The 18,125-nt window shown below is 53.1% G+C and overlaps 8 protein-coding genes across 8 annotated transcripts in view; 4 read left to right on the top strand and 4 right to left on the bottom strand.

Moving 5' to 3' along the window:
* Positions 1 to 147, bottom strand: part of LAESUDRAFT_735603 (DUF1783-domain-containing protein) — a gene marked incomplete at both ends in the record, with an annotated part of 2,356 nt that extends 2,209 nt beyond the window's left edge. The window contains one exon of the mRNA XM_040910605.1: positions 115 to 147. Coding sequence (XP_040766582.1) covers positions 115 to 147 — 33 coding nt within the window. The remainder of the gene's footprint in view (positions 1 to 114) is intronic.
* Positions 62 to 1,849, top strand: LAESUDRAFT_757027 (COG6-domain-containing protein; the record flags this gene model as incomplete). Its single annotated transcript, XM_040912246.1, has 10 exons — positions 62 to 306; positions 366 to 687; positions 750 to 788; positions 845 to 888; positions 946 to 1,021; positions 1,079 to 1,306; positions 1,329 to 1,421; positions 1,481 to 1,549; positions 1,608 to 1,727; positions 1,781 to 1,849. The coding sequence occupies 10 exons, from the start codon at positions 62 to 64 to the stop codon at positions 1,847 to 1,849; spliced, it is 1,305 nt and encodes a 434-aa protein (XP_040766581.1).
* A 1,690-nt stretch (positions 1,850 to 3,539) lies between these two features.
* Positions 3,540 to 4,749, top strand: LAESUDRAFT_735602 (ClpP/crotonase; the record flags this gene model as incomplete). The annotated part of the gene is made up of 6 exons (XM_040910604.1): positions 3,540 to 3,634; positions 3,775 to 3,884; positions 3,936 to 4,159; positions 4,213 to 4,484; positions 4,538 to 4,595; positions 4,666 to 4,749. The coding sequence occupies 6 exons, from the start codon at positions 3,540 to 3,542 to the stop codon at positions 4,747 to 4,749; spliced, it is 843 nt and encodes a 280-aa protein (XP_040766580.1).
* Positions 4,750 to 5,112: 363 nt separating this feature from the next.
* LAESUDRAFT_564487 (uncharacterized protein) lies at positions 5,113 to 5,985 on the top strand. Its single transcript, XM_040902972.1, has one exon. It carries the CDS (start codon positions 5,210 to 5,212, stop codon positions 5,702 to 5,704), a length of 495 nt encoding a protein of 164 aa, XP_040766579.1. The 5' UTR covers positions 5,113 to 5,209; the 3' UTR covers positions 5,705 to 5,985.
* A 280-nt stretch (positions 5,986 to 6,265) lies between these two features.
* LAESUDRAFT_757025 (uncharacterized protein) lies at positions 6,266 to 9,469 on the top strand (the record flags this gene model as incomplete). Its single annotated transcript, XM_040912245.1, has 5 exons — positions 6,266 to 7,496; positions 7,548 to 7,737; positions 7,789 to 8,005; positions 8,057 to 8,668; positions 8,729 to 9,469. 5 exons carry the CDS (start codon positions 6,266 to 6,268, stop codon positions 9,467 to 9,469), a joined length of 2,991 nt encoding a protein of 996 aa, XP_040766578.1.
* Positions 9,470 to 9,769: 300 nt separating this feature from the next.
* LAESUDRAFT_696186 (ras-domain-containing protein) lies at positions 9,770 to 11,338 on the bottom strand (the record flags this gene model as incomplete). The annotated part of the gene is made up of 3 exons (XM_040906262.1): positions 9,770 to 11,056; positions 11,107 to 11,217; positions 11,273 to 11,338. 3 exons carry the CDS (start codon positions 11,336 to 11,338, stop codon positions 10,004 to 10,006), a joined length of 1,230 nt encoding a protein of 409 aa, XP_040766577.1. The 3' UTR covers positions 9,770 to 10,003.
* Positions 11,339 to 11,599: 261 nt separating this feature from the next.
* On the bottom strand, positions 11,600 to 16,192 carry LAESUDRAFT_810995 (uncharacterized protein; the record flags this gene model as incomplete). Its single annotated transcript, XM_040914277.1, has 4 exons — positions 11,600 to 12,330; positions 12,382 to 13,086; positions 15,098 to 15,454; positions 15,505 to 16,192. The coding sequence occupies 4 exons, from the start codon at positions 16,190 to 16,192 to the stop codon at positions 11,615 to 11,617; spliced, it is 2,466 nt and encodes an 821-aa protein (XP_040766576.1). The 3' UTR covers positions 11,600 to 11,614.
* A 1,460-nt stretch (positions 16,193 to 17,652) lies between these two features.
* On the bottom strand, positions 17,653 to 18,125 carry LAESUDRAFT_628756 (uncharacterized protein; the record flags this gene model as incomplete). The annotated part of the gene is made up of 3 exons (XM_040903369.1): positions 17,653 to 17,859; positions 17,910 to 18,023; positions 18,064 to 18,125. Coding segments are annotated over 3 exons (383 nt in total), but the record flags the coding sequence as incomplete, so codon positions are not given.

The raw sequence follows: 18,125 nt of genomic DNA, 5'->3' as shown, positions 1-18,125 counted from the left end.
GCTGCCATGGATAAGACGCAGAGGATCAGAGACGACTGTCGCGTCTTGATGACTGGCGAGGATGGCCCGACGAAAGCTGGGTAGGTATCTCTCACTACAGGCTTGCCTTCACACTTTGACCAACCTTCTGGACAATAAACTGGACATACTGTCTGCAACATCTGGATACCTGGAGCAGGCACACCAGAAGATCTTCTGCTGGTGCTGCTTTGAGTTCCGGCAGATGGGTCGGGACGCCCAGCTGAAAGTCAGCCCTTCTATGGGCGAAGCCGTGTGGAGGCTACGACATCGCCCCGAGCTACTGACGTATGTGGCCTATTTAGTCGCCAAATCTTCCGAACGTGTATTCACTTCTCCGTGCCCAGCGAGGCGCTTACTTATCTGTCCCAAACACGTCAAGCGACGTTGCTGACTGCGTTCACTGACGCACTCACGCGTGGAGGTCCCGGCGGATTGCCTCGACCGATTGAGCTGCATGCGCACGACCCGCTGCGATATGTGGGAGATCTGCTCGCTTGGGTACATCAGGCGATTGCCGCGGAGCGAGGGTTCTTGGAGGGGCTTTTTGGTGTGAAAGGGGACGGCCGCATGGTCGGAAGCGTGCGGACGTTTTCCCAGAGCGAAGAAGAAGAATGGATGGCTGAGCTGATAAATGCGGCTGTGGCAAAACTGTGCACGCCTTTGAAGGTCTGTGCAGCTTTTTCGACAACGTAGGCTTCACGCGGGCTGATATGATGCTTCTAGAACAGGGTGCAGCAGACAGTGCGGTCACAGGAAAGCAGCATCACGTCATACAAGATCGCGAATCTGCTGCAATTCTACACGATACACGTTGACGATGCAGCGCACGGTTGGCGGGGATGCAGTTCTTTCTAAGGCGTTGAAGCAGTGCGTGAATTGATGGGATTGCATAATGCGATATGTACTGATTCCGCAGTGACACAGGATGACGGACATGGTGTATCAGGTGTCCTTCGATTCTATCAACGCGCAAGGTCGTTCGCTGCTGCGCGTACCGCCTGTATGTCATGCTCCTATTGATCGATTTCGCGAAGACCGCTAAGCAAAGAATTCTTAGGATCTCGATGACCGAAGCGTCTCCCCACCGCTTGTCATTCTTGACCACGCACAGGTGCTGCGTGAAGTCATGCTAGTATACGACTCGTCGCTGCTTGGTGAGGAGACGGAGGAGCAATTGCACGCAGGCTTCCGCGACATCCTCGACAAGATGGTCGATCCGGCGATCGAGACTTGCCTCACCTCCGCCGAAAAGAAGCAGAAGCTTCATCCTGGATGGGACAAGACGGTGTTTGTCCTCATATCTGCAGAGCGTCATCGAGCCATTCGCATTCACATCCGAAAAGCAAGGTGTCATACAATGTTTGGTGGAAGCGAAAGTATTGCAACTGACGGAGGAACACGTGTGTAGTCTACTTGTGTCATGACACGTTTCCAACTAATGCTTTGTCAATACTAATAGTACAGGAATATTCTCCGGGACGCCGGGCTGGAAGAAGTGCTCGTCGCAATCGATAGTCGTCAGCCGAGTGTACGTTTCCCATCGACATAGCAAGGGCAGTGCACTCATGATGTCATGCATATCACAGGAGCCTCTATCACACATACCTTCCGCTCAACCTACACGAATCCAAGCTGCGCTGCGTCGCTTCTCAGACTGGCTTTCCGGACCGGGAGTCGTGGAATCTCCGCGGCTGGCTCAGCTGACGGTGCAGAGTCTCGCGGCGCGCGTGCACCAGGCAGTGAGTGCCCGTTCGGGCAGGTGCACCTATTGTACCAGATCTTCGGGCTACACGAGCCGGAGCAGGTGGACGAAGCCGCAGCTGTGTAGGTGGTGAAGCACTGTACATCCGAGCTTGCTTCCAGTCCGGATACAATATGTTGTAAATATGACATTTTAAAATGTGGCATATTATTTGTCTAAAAAGTAAGATATTATTTATTTAACAATTATGAATGAGACATGATACCGAACTAAATTTTAAAAATATTATGCCAAGACCAGTTTTGATTGGCCCGATCATCTGTTTCCAGGAGGAAACATTCTGAACACATGCAGCAGCCACCCGGAAAACATCCTGATTTCATCCGGGAATCATGGTGGCAGCATTCTAAAGACATTATCAATGTTTTCCTAATGCCTTTGCGAAGCAAGCAATGTTTCTCCTGATTGCATACAAGCTGCACATGCCCTTCTCACCGTGGGCACATGATGGATACATGTAGACTGCATTGACAAATCATCTCCAATGTTTCCACAGGAAACACGATCAATAAAAACATCATGTGGCCCAAATGATATGTTGAGAAACATTTTGGACGCACAGTGATGCCATCAATAATGAGGCAGTGTTGATTCCCACTTGATTCAACCATTTCTATCGGTGGAAACATTCAAAATGTTACTGGAATCATGCCACGTTGATATAAGTGACAGCATCGGGCACAAATCCAAATAACAATTATAATGTCTGCAGAGTTTTTCACCAATGAGAAAGCTGATTCAATTCAAAATGTAACCAGCTACAGTCTCACTGAATCACACAGGAAATATCTAGATGGCATTTCGGCAGCATTCAAACTGTTGTCACCATGAATCCAACGGAAACATAAGTCACATCATTGTGACTGTAGTCACGGTGTGTTCACGATGTTTCCGATGGAATCACAGGTCAATGCCCCCGGTGTCTGTGGCTCGCCATACGGTACATGAAACTGTCGCACTTGTAGACTCAAGTGCGGGCATGAAAGCCGAATTTTTGTCGCAGTGTAAAATCAGTCATATATTAATCGCAAAGGTGAGTGACATTAGTTTTCCGCGAGACAAATAGAGGAGCAAAACCTTTGCTAGTGCAAGGCCACTGTACTATACCTTATGAGAATATATTATCAATAATCCAGGATACCAGCTGCTTTCCAATCCTTCTTATGAAAGATTATGATATGTTCGCATGAATCACTCACCTTGCTTGTTCGCAACTGGCCCGCCCAGGACCGGTGGCTGACCTGTAACTCCTGTGGTCGACCATCATGATGCAAGGAGGTTTCATGGCGCCTCGCATCAGAGTATTCAACCTATCGGTATAAACACAATACAGGAGGTCCACATGCTGCATTGCGGCCTTGATATTGTTCAGAACGGGTTGTGATGCTACAACTTCCTGCATAAATGATGAATCCACTGAGATCGAGATTATTGGTTTAGTCTTAGGAAAAAAATACTTAAAAGCTGCAATGTGCTTAAATATGATGTATGCCATATGAGCATGCAGCACACATGCGACATACCACACGTGCTGCTTGAAGAAGGAGGAGCGACCAGACACTCAGGTAGGACGCGGTCACGTGCGCTACCAGAAGGAGTAATCCGTGTGGCCACTCAATTGCCGCCCATCGGTCGAGATGCGCACGAATGCGGCCTGGCAACTGCCACAACGCTCTGCGTCGAGTCGTCGACCGTTCACCGTCTTCCACTCCTATAACTGCAAGAACATTTCCCCTTGTGCTGATTTGGGGTCAAGATGTCTGACAGCGGGGCAGCAATCAGTGCGCTTTCCGGGGAGTTCATTAAGGTGTCTTCCTCAGCGCCTCACGTCGCCCTCGTGGAGCTCTCGCGGTGAGTTTGTTCGCATGTAGTTGAGTATATTCAGTAACTCAGGCCTTCACAATGCAAGTGGTCCAGTAAACGCGTTCAATGAAAGGTAAGACCTTGTGCACGCTTATCGTTATCGTCGTTCCAACGCAGTCGTGATGCAGTTACTGGACGGAATTCGGGCACGTTTTTGACAAGATCTCACGAGATCCCACCGTCCGTGCCGTCGTCCTCGCCTCTTCACTTCCGAAGGCCTTCTCTGCGGGACTCGATCGTATGCTTTCTTCCCCCACGGTCATTGTAAAAAGTACTAACACATGACCAGTGAAGGCACTTGGAAGCCTGGAGGCATTTGCCAAGGAGCCTGATAGGCATGCACTACAGCTGAGAGACCATATCTCTTCCTTTCAGTGTTGCATCTCTGCGGTGGAGCGTTGTTCATATCCTGTGATCGCTGCCGTGCACGGTATCGCACTCGGACTCTCGATCGACATCATATGCGCATGCGACATCCGATACGCTGCATCTGATGCCATGTTCTCCATTAAGGTACTGCTCTCTTAGCAAGTCCCTGATGCACATGTTAATCGTGGGCATTGCAGGAAGTCGACATCGGTCTCGCAGCGGACATTGGCACGCTCGCGCGCCTGCCGAAGATCGCGGGAAACATGAGCATGGTACACGAGCTAGCATACACCGCGCGCAACTTCTCTGCTGTCGATGCGGAGAAGATGGGCCTCGTCTCGCAGGTCGTGCAGGGAAGCCGAGAGGAGGTCGTCCGCTCTGCAGTGAAGCTCGCGACAGCAATTGCGGGCAAATCGCCCATCGCGGTACTAGGCACGAAGCACTTGCTGTTGCACGCACGGGATCATACGTAAGTGTCATGGAACCAACTGTTGACGTAGGAGGCTAATTGAATGATCTTAGTGTGCAGCAGAATCTGGACTACACGGCAACGTGGAACAGCATCATGGTGCAGACTGCGGTGAGTGGCAATATTCGCTCAAGCAAACATCGTGCTGCGAGGATAGCTGATGCTGTCCGACCGGCTATAGGATATGAAGGAAGCTCTCAGAGCCGTGAAAGCGAAGGAGAAGCCTCATTATCCCCCGCTGGCGAAGCTTCCCTCCAAGCTATAATCAAATGCAACAATTTCCTATGATCTTGTGCTGCTATCTTCCCTTCGCCCATATTGTCTCGGAAGGGTCCGTCACCCAGTTCTCCATTGTGATAGCTCCCTGTTTCCTCCATGTAATGACTGCTCTGCGCTCGATACGTTATCCGACAGTAGACTCGTCATCTGGTGAGTGCTCTTTGCTACAATGTGCTACAAGTTATCGCAAGAGATTGGCTGTGATGAATCTCCGAGCCGAAGTTCGAAGTTCGAAGTGCGGAAGATGTAATCAATCGGCAGCGGATGCGGGCATACTTAGGCTCACTCATCAATGCACCACCTTTCATGACACTGGTGAACCTTAGAGACCAGGAACACGACTTATAAGTCAATGATCCTTACAAAGCAAGGTAAAGGATCCTCGGCACGGTAAAAGGATCTTCGACACGAAAGCGAAGAGCCTGCCAAACGGTCCGGTGCTTCAAATGCCTTGCCTGGAGACCCGAAGCGCCCGCCGCGTATGGCCAATGAAGAGGATCGGCAGCCCTGCAAGGTGGTGGAACAAAAGAGCGTGTGGCACCCTCGTATCCGAGAGCTGCCAGAAACGCAGCTGTAGCGCTAAGCCGTTGCCAGTCAGACTATCCCCGCGAAACTCGCCGCTCACTGCGCAACGGTCCGGGTCCAGCATCCGTCACGCTGGACCAGTCCAGTGCTGCAACGAAGAAATGCAGAGAGAGAATGATGGCGTCGACCACCATGGACTAGGCGAAATCAAGCAACTCCTATCAGGCCAGTCGGTCCAGCTGACGAGCCCATATCTCCGGGGTCCAGAGTTGCGTTGCCTTCAACTTGATGAGTTGCAAGCTCGTGGGCGAGCACACGTTGCATTGATATCTACAGAGCACGAAGCCCTTCGGAAGCCCTTTGTCAATCATGATCCTTCACAGGCGATTCCAAGACCGTTTCTGGCTCTTCACTGACCACATTTGCACGTCACGTTAACACGCCTCGGGGGCAGACTTGGAATCAATCCCACGACCACATCCGGCCAAAGCAGGAATCCCATGCCACCAGCAAGCAAGCAGTGCCTGCAGCGAGTGGACGACTTTGAGAAGAGCTGGAAGCTGTTGGGAATGTTCCCAGTCATCTCATCCGTAGCAGGAATAGTTCCAGGATAACGCGAAGCGAAGTGACTCGGTGTGGTGTCGACTAGACTCGATAGCCGCAGATAAGATGGTGATGGATATGAGCTCTGAAGGCGTCGGGCGAGTTGCACCATAGGTTCCGTCGTCAAGAAGCTGTCCCCAGGTAGTCAGCCAGACTCACCCGCCCTATCAGCGATACGTATTTTATGTATTTGGCGTCCATATGCACATCGGGGAATTGCAAGGACTGTATATGGAAAGTTTAATGAGAATAGAACAAAGGTCAAAGAGTAATAGCTGAGAAAAAGAGTCGGAGGCAGGGCCGTCGCTGCCACTGAGTCTATGCAGACCAAATACATGTAACTTCCCTCTTCATCATCGACGACGACGGCGGCGATGACATCCACTGGTAAATCGCGCTCGCCCTCCCTGTCGTCGTCGCCCAACCCTGCCGTCCACACTCCCAAACTCCCCAAGTTCCTCCACAAACAGCGGGACCGATCCAAGTCTCTTCTCGACCCCAATGCGAACAGCAGCGCCGGCAGCAGCACCACAAGCTCGTCTTCATCGTGCTCCAGCCCAGCCTTTGACACAGGCAAGTCCCGCAAGGCGGCCAAGAAGGTATTTGGCGTGAGGGGGGACCGCGAGCAGCGCCGGCAATCGCAGGACACCAACAACAGCCTTGACCGCGTCCGTTCGACCGAATCCGCAGGCGACGAGCCTCCCATCATCATCGAGCCCGACGCAGAACCTGCAACTGAGCCTTTCAACGTCCCTCGCACACGAGCCCGCGAGGGCAGCATCAGCCACGCGCAGTCCGCATACTACCCCTCGAGCTCATCTACCTCGCGTCTCTCGGACCTGCCCACTCGGCTATCGGGCTGGTTCTCGCACACCTTCAGCACCTCCAACACCGACCTCTCTCTCCCCTCGCTGCTCGCCCAGCAAAACCCCGGTGCACCATCGGGCTCGCCCAGAAAGAGCTCCCCATTGCTCACCGCTGCGCGGCACGGTAAAGGCCACCTCGACAAGGCGATGCGCTATCTCCTCGACAGCGACGCCACGCCCGACAAGTGCACGGAGCCGATATGGCTGCTCGGTGTCGAGCATCCAGGCTATGAGCAGCCACCGTCACCACCGCCTCCAACAGCGTCCGCGTCTGCGCTAAACGCAAGCTTGGGCTCGGGTAGCATCGTCCGGCGCGGTTCCATTGAATCACGACATCGCTCTTCTTCCAATCGTTCTTCCGCGTCCTCGTCTCCCGTCGTCGTCAGCCCTGATTTGACCCTTCCTGATACCTCTTCAACAACATCGCAACAATCAGCTTCGAAGGACGCCTCTAAGGACCCGTCGCGGTTCTGGCCACCCGTGTTCTATGCCGACTTCACATCACGAATATGGCTCACGTATCGATCTCAGTTTCAGCCAATCCGAGACACTACGTTGTCTGCCCTGGAGACTGAGATCGAAGAGAACGTCGTACTCGGCAATAGCCCACAACCGAAGCGATGGAATTGGTCATTAGGTGGAGAGAAGGGCTGGACGAGCGATACGGGATGGGGATGCATGCTTAGGACGGGTCAATCGCTGCTTGCAAATGCGCTGTTGCATTTGCATCTAGGACGAGGTACGCATGCCGCCACTGCTCAACTTCGTCTTCCTTATTGCATTTCCATAGAATGGCGAAGACCGCCATATCCCCTGTACACCGTCGACTACGCAACATACGTGCAGATCATTACCTGGTTTCTTGATAATCCTTCCCCTTTATCTCCGTTCAGTGTCCACCGCATGGCTCTTGTTGGCAAGGAGCTGGGCAAGGAGGTTGGGCAGTGGTTCGGACCCAGTACCGCAGCCGGTGCGATCAAGTAAGTGAACTGCTTAATGAATCTCCAAGCTAGATTTCATCTCCTTTGCAGGACCCTTGTACATGCATTCCCTGAAGCAGGGCTCGGGGTATCCGTCGCATCGGATGCTGTAATATATCAATCTGACGTCTACGCGGCTTCACGCTCCACCATGGGCTCTCCACGCAAGCACGCACGGTCTGGATGGGGCGACCGCGCCGTTCTCGTGCTCATTGGTATTCGATTGGGTATTGACGGAGTTAATCCTATCTACTACGACTCTGTCAAGGTTCGTTTGTTCTCTTCGAGTTTCTGAAGCTTCCTGACGCCGTTCCATCAGGCCCTATACACCTTTCCACAATCAGTCGGTATCGCAGGCGGCCGTCCATCTTCTTCATACTATTTTATCGGGTCGCAGGCGGACAACCTCTTCTATCTTGATCCTCATCATTCACGTCCTGCAATCCCTTTCAAACCCCCGCCCAAGCAGGGCGATCCCACACCCTCTCGCCCGACTTCTCCTGACTCTTCAGACGAGCGCGACCGTAATCCGCGCAAGGCGCACCATTTCCGTTCGCCGACTACTCCTAATGCCCTACGCAACAGCGGGTCAGGTTTTGTGAACCGCCCACCGACCGTGCCATCTCCGCTGCAGCAGCAGGTGTCGTCATCCTCAAACGCTTCTAGCTCGTCGCCATCGTCCACACAGTCGCATGCGCGCTGGCAGTCGTCGAGCGCAGTGCCGGATGACTCGGAAGTGTCCTCGTTGGCGGCGGACCTCAACCCTGTTCAGCGCCATTATGTCACGGCATACTCTCAGGCGGAGCTGAAGACGTTCCATTGCGACCGCGTCCGGAAGATGCCCCTGTCGGGTCTTGATCCTAGCATGCTGATTGGCTTCTTGTGCAAGAATGAGAACGACTGGCTTGACTTCAGGAGACGAATAAGCGAGGTGAGTGTTGCGCTTCGCCATCCTCAGTGTAGGAGATCTGGCTGATGTGCTGCTTGATAGCTTGGACGCACGTATAAAGCTATGTTCTATATTTACGACGAGCCACCGAATTGGCCGTCCGATTCCTACGATAATATTGGCCTGGAGTCATTCTCCGAGCCTGATATAGACATGCCCGAAGAGGACAACTTCTCTGACAGGGCTCGCTCGCCATCTGCTTCGCCAGATACTAGCGTGCATGGCGTGGGGTCCAAGTCGGAGGTGGACACTGAGGAAGATCCCATCGACCCCGTCACGCCCGGACCAGGCAAATCCTCTTTCGAGATCCCGACACAACAAGTGAAGGGCGAGCCTGAACATGATGACCCGATCGATTTTGACGATGAGGAAGACGAGGAGTGGATGGACCCCGCTCCGTACCCTACAGGAACACCACCAGAGCTTGAGCCTGAGCCTGAGATGGAGGCACAGGCTACTCCTTCGCTGTCTTCTCCTCCGCAGGTCCATGCACCCCCGATGACCCAGACGCTGTCCACGAGCTCGACGTTAAGCACGACGAGCACGGGCAGCAAGAAGCGCAAGAAGAAGAAGCACGCGGCGAAGGAGAAGACGCCCGTGCCGTCCGCCACGCCTGTGCCACTACAGTACCCGTTCCCGGCGACGAGCCCGGGCGAGGAGCCGCAGCAGGAGGCGAACACAAAACGTGTACCGCAGATGCGCACGGCGAAGGCACGCGACGGCGGACGGACTCAGAGCGGCGGCATCCGCGGCGTGCCGACTGACGACCCAGATGACTTTTAAGATATCGTGTCCGGTGGCATGCGGGATGCGATGGACTTGCACGTATGTGTATGTGCCTCTTCTTTGCCGGCGGTTGTGCATATGATTGTTACCTCACTTTATTATACAGTTTCATATGGTAGCATGCCATTCTCATCACCATGTTTTTCTGTGTATACTCTCCTCCCACCCTTCATCGCCCGATCATGCACTTTCTCGGCCCGTCGTTGACTTTCACGCTTACTTATTCGAGTTTCTTCCCTGTATTCTGTGCTCTCACTCTCGGTGCAAGCCGCGTGTACTGTGTAGGGTGGTGTACACCTGCTGTGCGCTGGATGCAATCAACTTAGGATACCCCGGACGTTCTTTGACTAGGTGGACTGGCTGTATGTACAGTACGTGTGCCCTGTGCGATATTATAAGAACGCATTCCATGCTCCGAACAAGGTGAGATCCGGGTGTGCAGTACAAGATGATACTGAAGCTCTACTGAACGCTCCTTAAATAATAAATCTTACAATATTTACGAATAACGAAGAAAGCTCTCGAATTTGATCATGACCCACAACATGAGCCCATGAGCCGCTGGCGGTCCGTGTTGCGGTGAGTGAGACGAATCGCATCGTCTGACTCCTGCATGTGCAGCGTCCGTGCGTCTAATGCCTCCTCGTACTCCCGGCGCATAACAACACGACGCGCGACGTATTCGAAGACGTCAGAAACGCCCACGCCGGTCTTCGCAGACGTGAAGAACAGCTTGGGGCGCCGTTCAGGTGGTGGTGGCGTGTGGAAGGAATGGGAGGGCGACATCATGATGGTAGGTGTAGAGGGTGTCGCTGTTTGTCCACGCATGAAGAAGCTGGGCGTGATTGTTGGTGCGGAAGAAACAGACGAAGCGGAAGCCTGACGGCGCGGGGCATGGGAGGGGGATCGCGAGCGAGATGACGGGAGAGACGGGGAGCGCGGAGGAGAGATGATGGAGATGGACGCAGCAGTGCGCGCGGGGGAGGAGAAAGCTGTATCGAAGAGGTCAAAGACGGACGACGAAGGTGTGTGGTAGATGGTGTGCGTGGTGGTCATTGTGCCGACGGTGCCGCCGCGGAAGAGCGTCGAGCGGCTGCGCGAGCGCGAAGCTGAGACGCTGCCGTGAGTGTGTCGCGCGATTATGTCGATGGACTTGGTGCGTGAGTGCTCCGTATGCGAGAGCGGAGAGATGAATATGTCGTGTGACTCCGTGGGATCGTCGATGATGTCGTTCTCGGGGATGTATTGCACGTCGGCGATCGATGTGAGGGCGGGAGAGGGCGAGGATACGGGAGAAGAAATGGGTATCAGTTCATACGTAAATTGTTGCGCCTCTGCTTCGGTGACACGAGGTTGCCCCTCTGCAGCCATCTCTAGCAAGTCTACCTTGTTCCCGACGACGACGCAGCAGAAATCCTCCGCCTCGTCATCCGGGACGGGGGCCTTCTCGCGGAAGTCGGCCCACCACTTTGTGAGAGCGTGCAGGGTCTCGGGCTGATTCACGTCGAACATGAGCACCGCGGCGTCTGCGCCGCGGAAGAACGCGGATGAGAGGCTCGAGAAGCGTTCCTGGCCTGCTGTGTCCTGTCTTCTGTCTTGATGAATGCGCATGCGAAAGAAGGTAGACCACTCACCCATATTTGCAGTGTTACGGTCTCCTCAGAGCTATAGTGCGGCAGGGTCTTGGTGATGAAGTCGGCCCCAATGGTCGCGCGATATCCCGTCGTGAAGCGTCCGGAGACATACTATCGGAACTCATGGTAATTTCGTCGCAAGCTCATTGACCGCGTGCATACTTACCTGGTTGCGCAGGCTCGTCTTTCCGACGCCGGACGCACCGATGACAACGACCTTAACCGTGCGCATCCTCGGTGTTGTCGAGGACCTTCATGAGAGTGGCTGGCGTCCCGCAAGTGCCATAAACGGAAGGTCTCTGCAGCTTCGGGATAGACGCTTCGCACACAGTCTTTACGGCGACACAAGCCATTCACATTAAATGTGGTCTACATTGAATGCTACGGCACAAACATTATATACAAGACATTGATTACGACATGATCAATCATTGGATGACCATCCAGGAATATGAATCTCGCTGTGAGATAGGTTGCCATAATTGAAGGCGAGGGGAAATGGTGGGACTCAGGAGGATGAAGCAGGAAGTGACGGAGAAGGGAGATACCGTTGGAGCTCTGCGGCAGAGAGTTGTTGGAAGGGAATGGAAATGGACAAACCCGCCTTAGCCAAGCGCGTCGCGATGACAGCCTCAGCGTCTTTGAGAACCTCTATGGCCGACTTGTTGGACTGATCCTCCCATCGATTTATCTTGTCGAGGCCACTCTGTGAAAGCTCTTCTGGTTCCTCATCCTCCAGACCACGCAACTTTGTCATCTCGTAAAGTTTATCCCTCAACCAGTCCATCAACCAGTACCCAACGCTTTTCCAAACCCGTTCATTCTCATCCTTAGCCCTCCATCTTCCAAAATTCGTGTAGAGAAAGTCGTTCTTGAAGGCGCGACAACGACTGTAATCGCCAGTATCCCATTTTGCCAAATCCGCATCGTTTTTGCTGACGCCACGCAGCAGCTTATAGGGCAGGATCCAAAGGAATGATTCGAAATCATGGCGGTACAGGCGCACGATCTCTCCGCGGAAATACTCTCTTGAGAGGAGATCCATTGCCATGAAGGGGATGGTGCCGGTCCGTTCCTGCCCTGTCGCCTGGTTCCTATCGTCCAGGCGGATCCTAGCCAAATCGAAAACATTCAGGACACCTTTTCGGGTGATGGGGTCATAGAGCAGGTTGTCAATACTGATGTCCGTGTGAGCAAAGCCCTTCATCCAGAGCGCGAAATGGCCTGCTCGAGAGCGAATTAGACGACAAACCACTGAAGTAGCTTGATACTCACATCGATAGCATTCCACCCATACACGCAGAAACTCCTCAGCGGGCAATCCGTCGATGGGCAACAGTTTCCGCATCAGCAGTAGACCCATGCAATGTGAGTCACCGATAGCATTCCCCACAGTTCGTCCTTCTTTCTGGATATCCTCGCGAATTGTTCCAGTCGAGTAGTTCAGGTCGTACGAGGCAAGTACTGTGGGCAGATGTCCCTCTATGAGCGGATCTCCCCGACCCAGTTCTACTGCCCGCTCCAAAATGACAGCGTCGCTCGTGAGAATGACCTCCGGCCAGTATCTCTTCATGACTGCATCTGCCTTCTTCTGCGTGGCCTCAAATTCCTTTGTTTCCCGACCGAAAAGGGAATATCGCGGTTTAACGATTTTGTCAGGACGTGTAATGGCGGCTGCTTTGACGTTCGTCTGATCTTCGCGATCTCCGAATACGATGTCAAAGCCGTGGGGTTTGCGACGAGGATGGCTCTCATGAGCTGTTCCGAGTCTGTCGTTCCTCGGATACTCTCTCGTAGCCCTCTTCAGATAGTGCTGATGTCCATCCCTTCTCAGTGTGGCGTCAATACCACATTCACGCAGACCCAAATGACGGAATGTGGCAATCAGAACTAGGAAATAGGGAAGGTCCTTGATGAAATCGACACCGCTTGACTGGATTGCACCTTGTCGATCGTACCACCATACCCATGCTAAGTTGTCTGAAGTGTCGCAGTCAGTCATAGCTCATGCAACAATGGTGAACAAGTACTTGCCAACGATGACGACGTTAACTGCATGCATCGCATATCGCCGCGTTAGCATTTCCGCTGCATACATGCCAGATCGTATAACAACAGGAGGGCCTTTCTTCTTAGGTTCCTCAGGCATCATGTCGGAGAGAATGATGGCAGCGTTCCCGCAACAACATTACGCTCAGTGGTTCACCGGAAAGAAGCCTATCTAGGATCAGGCTGCACATGACCCTATCGATGCAAGCGGAGAGAAAAAAATTAATGCAGTGTACCGAGTCCTTCGAACCGATGCCACAGGTGCCACGAGGCCATCGTGATGATCACGTAATGATGCATCCAATTCTTCCCTGGCAGACTGTGTCCACGTCCCCATCCACGTGCAGCCGAGATTGTAAGAGGTCAAGGGGCGCTTTTGCCCATAACTTGCGCAGAACATTGAACTCACAACAATAACCATCCACGAGGATCCTGATTCCTCGATACTGTTTGACCAAATGATCGCTCGAGCTCTGCATCACGCCGGACAACGCTCAGGGTGGCTACGTTCGACGACACCGAGCGGTGAAAGCATATCGGCTCGGCTGGATGGTATCTGTGTTGGTAAGTCAAACTCCATGTACGAACAGAAAGTCTGTCCGAATCCTCGACCCGGTGTGTTCCGTACCCGAGCTCTGTGGCTGATGTGCCTGACATATGACAGGATACAATAGTTATCGAATAACAATACCGAAAATTTAGCGGCTGTGACCAAGAGACACTGGACGATGCATATTCTTGTCGCGGACATGCAGTCTGGTCCCGAATGGTCGCCACTACTCGCGGCGAGCGTCTAAACAATGACATATTGTTCAGCTGAAACAAACGTTTTGAAGCTCGGTCGAGCAATATCCAAAATCTCACTCACATTTTCGGCACACTCAACGCAGGCGCGATCATATCGATCACATTCGGGTTTTCCATATCACGACGATGAGTCGTCAGACGGAAAATGGAAGCGCTGCCTCCTCGACCCGTTCATCGCGACACCGAACGGCAAATATCATATGTAGAAACCCTGGACTAGAAAAAGCCTGTCGATTTTAATGGCTCTGCCTAGCTGTGATTCTCCTTCCCCAGTGTTGCGTGATAAGCATTCTTTTGCCGGCGCCGCCTCGTCTCAGCACCGGTAGATGTGGCCGACCACTCTTGTGACGGAGCCGCCCAATGTGCGCTTGGACGAGAACGCTCGACGAATGGCGGCCGTGAGACAGTAAATCTTGTCTGTCCACGGCTAGCGCTGGCACGCGACTCGCAAACATGTCCTCCTCTTTCTAGATGCCGAATCCTTGCTCGCAGCATAATGCACTCCACCGAAGGATTGATCAATCATCTATTCGGCTTTCCCTACGCCACACAATGATATTGGATACACATCGGAGCCGCTCTTAGCCCGAGGTTGGCACCTCCGAGACGGGCGATGCTGTTATAGATCGTATGAAAAACAGGTTTCTTAATTCACATGCAAGCCCAGGAGTCACCGAATGGACGTCGTGCGGTGGCCACCTGAGAGTGTGCGTTGTCTGTCAGCGTGTCTTTCTTTCCAAGCAAAGTCTCGCAACAGCTCACTTAATATTGTCTGAGTCTGTGGGGAACACAGTGAGCTTGTCTTCGTCCATTGGGCAGACTAAGGATGAATCGGGATTTGATGGAGAAGGGAGGTGCAAAGTTGAAGCAATGGGCGGAAGGTAATGGACGAATCCGCTAAGTGCTCTATCATGACACTCTCAGCTTCTTTGAGAAGGAGTATGGCCGACTGGTTGGACTGATCCTCCCATCGATTTATCTCTTCGAGCTCACTCTGTGACAGCTTCTCTGGTGCGAAATACTCCAAATCGAGTAAGCTGTTCACTGCGAAGCGTTTTTCTCTCAACCACCTCAACAGCCAAACCCCAACGCCTTTCCAAACCCGTGCGTTCTCACCCCGAGCTCGCCATCTTACCAGCGCTCCGAGGAAGTCGTACTTGAAACCACGACAAAGCTTGTAATTTAAATTCTTCATCTTGTTCCACAGAAAATCCACGCAGCAGTATATAGGGCAGGACCCAAAGGAATGATTCGAAATCGCGATACAGGCGCACGATCTCTCCGCGGAAATACTTGCTTGAGAGGAGGTCGATTGCCATGAATTGGATGGTGCCAGTCCGTTCCTGCCCTGTCGCCTGATTGTTATCGTGTAGGCGCATCCTAGCCAAATCAAAATCATTTATAACACTGTTCTGAGTAATGGGGTCATGAAGCGAGTTGTCGAGAGTGATATCTGTGTGTTCAATATCCTTCATCCAGAGCGCGGAATGGCCTGTTCGGGAGCCGATCAGATGACCATCGCCGAAGTAGCATGATACTCACTTCGATAACATTCCACCCATTCACGTAGGAACTCGCCACCGGGAAATCCATCAATGGGCAACAATTTCTGCATCAGCAGTAGGGGCGTGCAATGTGAGTCACCGATAGAATCCCCAACATCTGGCCCTTCTCTCTGGATGTCCTCCCGAATTGCTCCGGTCGAATAGTTCAGGTCGTACGAGGCAATCATCGTGGGCAGATGGAGATGGTCTCCCTGACGCAGTCCCACTGCCCGGTCAATGGTGACAGCCACACTTGTACGAGTGATCTCCGGCCAGTATATCTTCATCACTATATCTTCTTTGGTCAGCTTCTCCTGCGTGGCTCCAAAGACCGTTGTTCCCTGACCGAAGAGGAAAGAGCGCGAGTTAAAGATTTTGTCTGGATGTACAATAGCCGCTGCTCTGACATTTGTCTGATCTTCGCGATCTCTGAATACGACGTCGAAGCCTTGGTGATCGCGACGGGGATAGACCTCGTCAACTGCTCTGTCGTTCCTCAGATACTCCCTCAAAGTCCTCTTCAGATAGTGCTGGTATCCATCCTTTATCAGTGTGGCGTCGATACTCCACTCGAATGTGGCAATCCAATTCTTGATGAAATCGACACCACTCGACTGGATTGCACCTTGTTGATCACACCACCATGCCCATGCTAAATCGTCTGAAGCATCGCAGTCAGCCTTCATAGCTCATACAACAATGGAGAACAAGTGCTTGCCAACGATGAAGACGTTGATTGCGTGCATCGCATAGCGCGCCGATAGCATTCTCGCTGCATGCACGCTGGATTGTTCAACAACGAGAGGATCTTTCTCCTCAAGTTCCTCAGTCTTCATGTCGAAGAGACTTATGTTTGACATATGATGGTGGCAGAGTTCTAACAACACGTTACGCCCAATGGTTCACCAGGAAGAAGCCTATCGTCGACGATCTGGGATCGAGCCGCGCATGACCATATCGATGGCAAGCGGAAAGGAAAAAATGATGCGCTGTATACCTCCTTCCGACGTCTTCTGATGCCACGGAGCCCACGAGGCCATCATGATCAGCCAATGATCCATCCAATTTTCCCCTGACTGGCTGTGTCCGCATCCTCATCCACGCGCAGCCGAGATTGTCAGAAGTCAAGGGGAGATGGCTTTCGTCAATGTTGTACATAACCAGAACATTGAACTCACAATGATAACCATCCATCAGAATCCTCACCATCATTCGACCAAACAACGCTGGTGGCTACATTCGATCACGCCAAGCAGTGAATGCATCCCATCTTGGCTGGACGGTATCTGTGCAGACATGAGTCAGGTTCCTTGTACGAACAGAGCGTCTGTCCGAATCCTCGACCCGGTGTGTTCTGTACCCGATGTGGCTGATGTGCACGACATCTGACATATGGCTAGGCTCGTTGGAGTCATCACTTTTCATTGAATAATGACGCTGCAAACTAACGGTTGTGACCAAGAGACATGGGACGATGTGTGTTCTCGTCACGGACATCCTGCATCCTGGTCTCGGCGAATGGTCGCCACTACCCGCGGCGGGGAACGTTAAACCGACATCATGATGGTAGGTGTAGAGGGTGTCGCTGCTTGTTCACGCATGAAGAAGCTGGGCGTGATTGTCGGTGCGGAAAAACAGACGAAGCGGAAGCCTGACGGCGTGGGCCATGGGAGGGGGATCGCAAGCGAGAGGACGGGAGAGACGGGGAGCGCGGAGGAGAGATGATGGAGATGGACGCAGCAGTGCGCGCGGGGGAGGAGAAAGCCGTATCGAAGAGGTCAAAGACGGACGACGAAGGTGTGTGGTAGATCGTGTGCGTGGTGGTCATTGTGCCGATGGTGCCGCCGCGGAAGAGCGTCGAGCGGCTGCGCGAGCGCGAAGCTGAGACGCTGCCGTGAGCGTGTCGCGCGAGGATGTCGATGGACTTGGTGCGTGAGTGCTCCACGGAAAGCGGAGAGATGAATATGTCGTGTGACTCTGTGGGATCGTCGATGATGACGTTCTCGGGGATGGATCGCACGTCGGCGATCGATGTGAGGGCGGGAGAGGGCGAGGATACGAAGGAAGATGTAGGTATTAGTTCATACGCAAATTGTTGCGCCTCTGCTTCGGTGACGCGAGGTTGCCCCTCTGCAGCCATCTCTAGCAAGTCTACCTTGTTCCCGACGACGACGCAGCAAAAGTCCTCAGCCTCGTCATCCGGGACGGGGGCCTTCTCACGGAAGTCGGCCCACCACTTTGTGAGGGCGTGTAGCGTCTCAGGCTGATTCACGTCGAACATGAGCGCCGCGGCATCTGCGCCGCGGAAGAACGCAGATGAGAGGCTCGAGAAGCGCTCCTGGCCTGCTGTGTCCTGTCTTGTGTCTTGATGAATGCGCATGCAGAAGAAGGTAGACCACTCACCCATATTTGCAGCGTTACGGTCTCCTCTTGAGAGCTGTAGTGCGGCAGGGTCTTGGTGATGAAGTCGGCTCCAATAGTCGCGCGATAGCCAGTCGTGAAGCGTCCGGAGACATACTATCCGAATCCATGGTCATTTCGTGGCAAGCCCATGGACCGCGTGCATACTCGCCTGGTTGCGCAGGCTCGTCTTTCCGACGCCGGACGCACCGATGACAA

The sequence above is a fragment of the Laetiporus sulphureus genome (assembly GCF_001632365.1).
Source record: "Laetiporus sulphureus 93-53 unplaced genomic scaffold LAESUscaffold_9, whole genome shotgun sequence".
NCBI lineage: Eukaryota > Fungi > Basidiomycota > Agaricomycetes > Polyporales > Laetiporaceae > Laetiporus > Laetiporus sulphureus.
Note: the sequence above shows the minus strand (reverse complement) of the source record. Positions and strands in the feature narration are given on the sequence as shown.

Excerpts from the sequence above, each read along its gene's own strand:
- LAESUDRAFT_564487 (XM_040902972.1), top strand. The coding sequence starts at position 5,210 with ATGCCTTGCCTGGAGACCCGAAGCGCCCGCCGCGTATGGCCAATGAAG.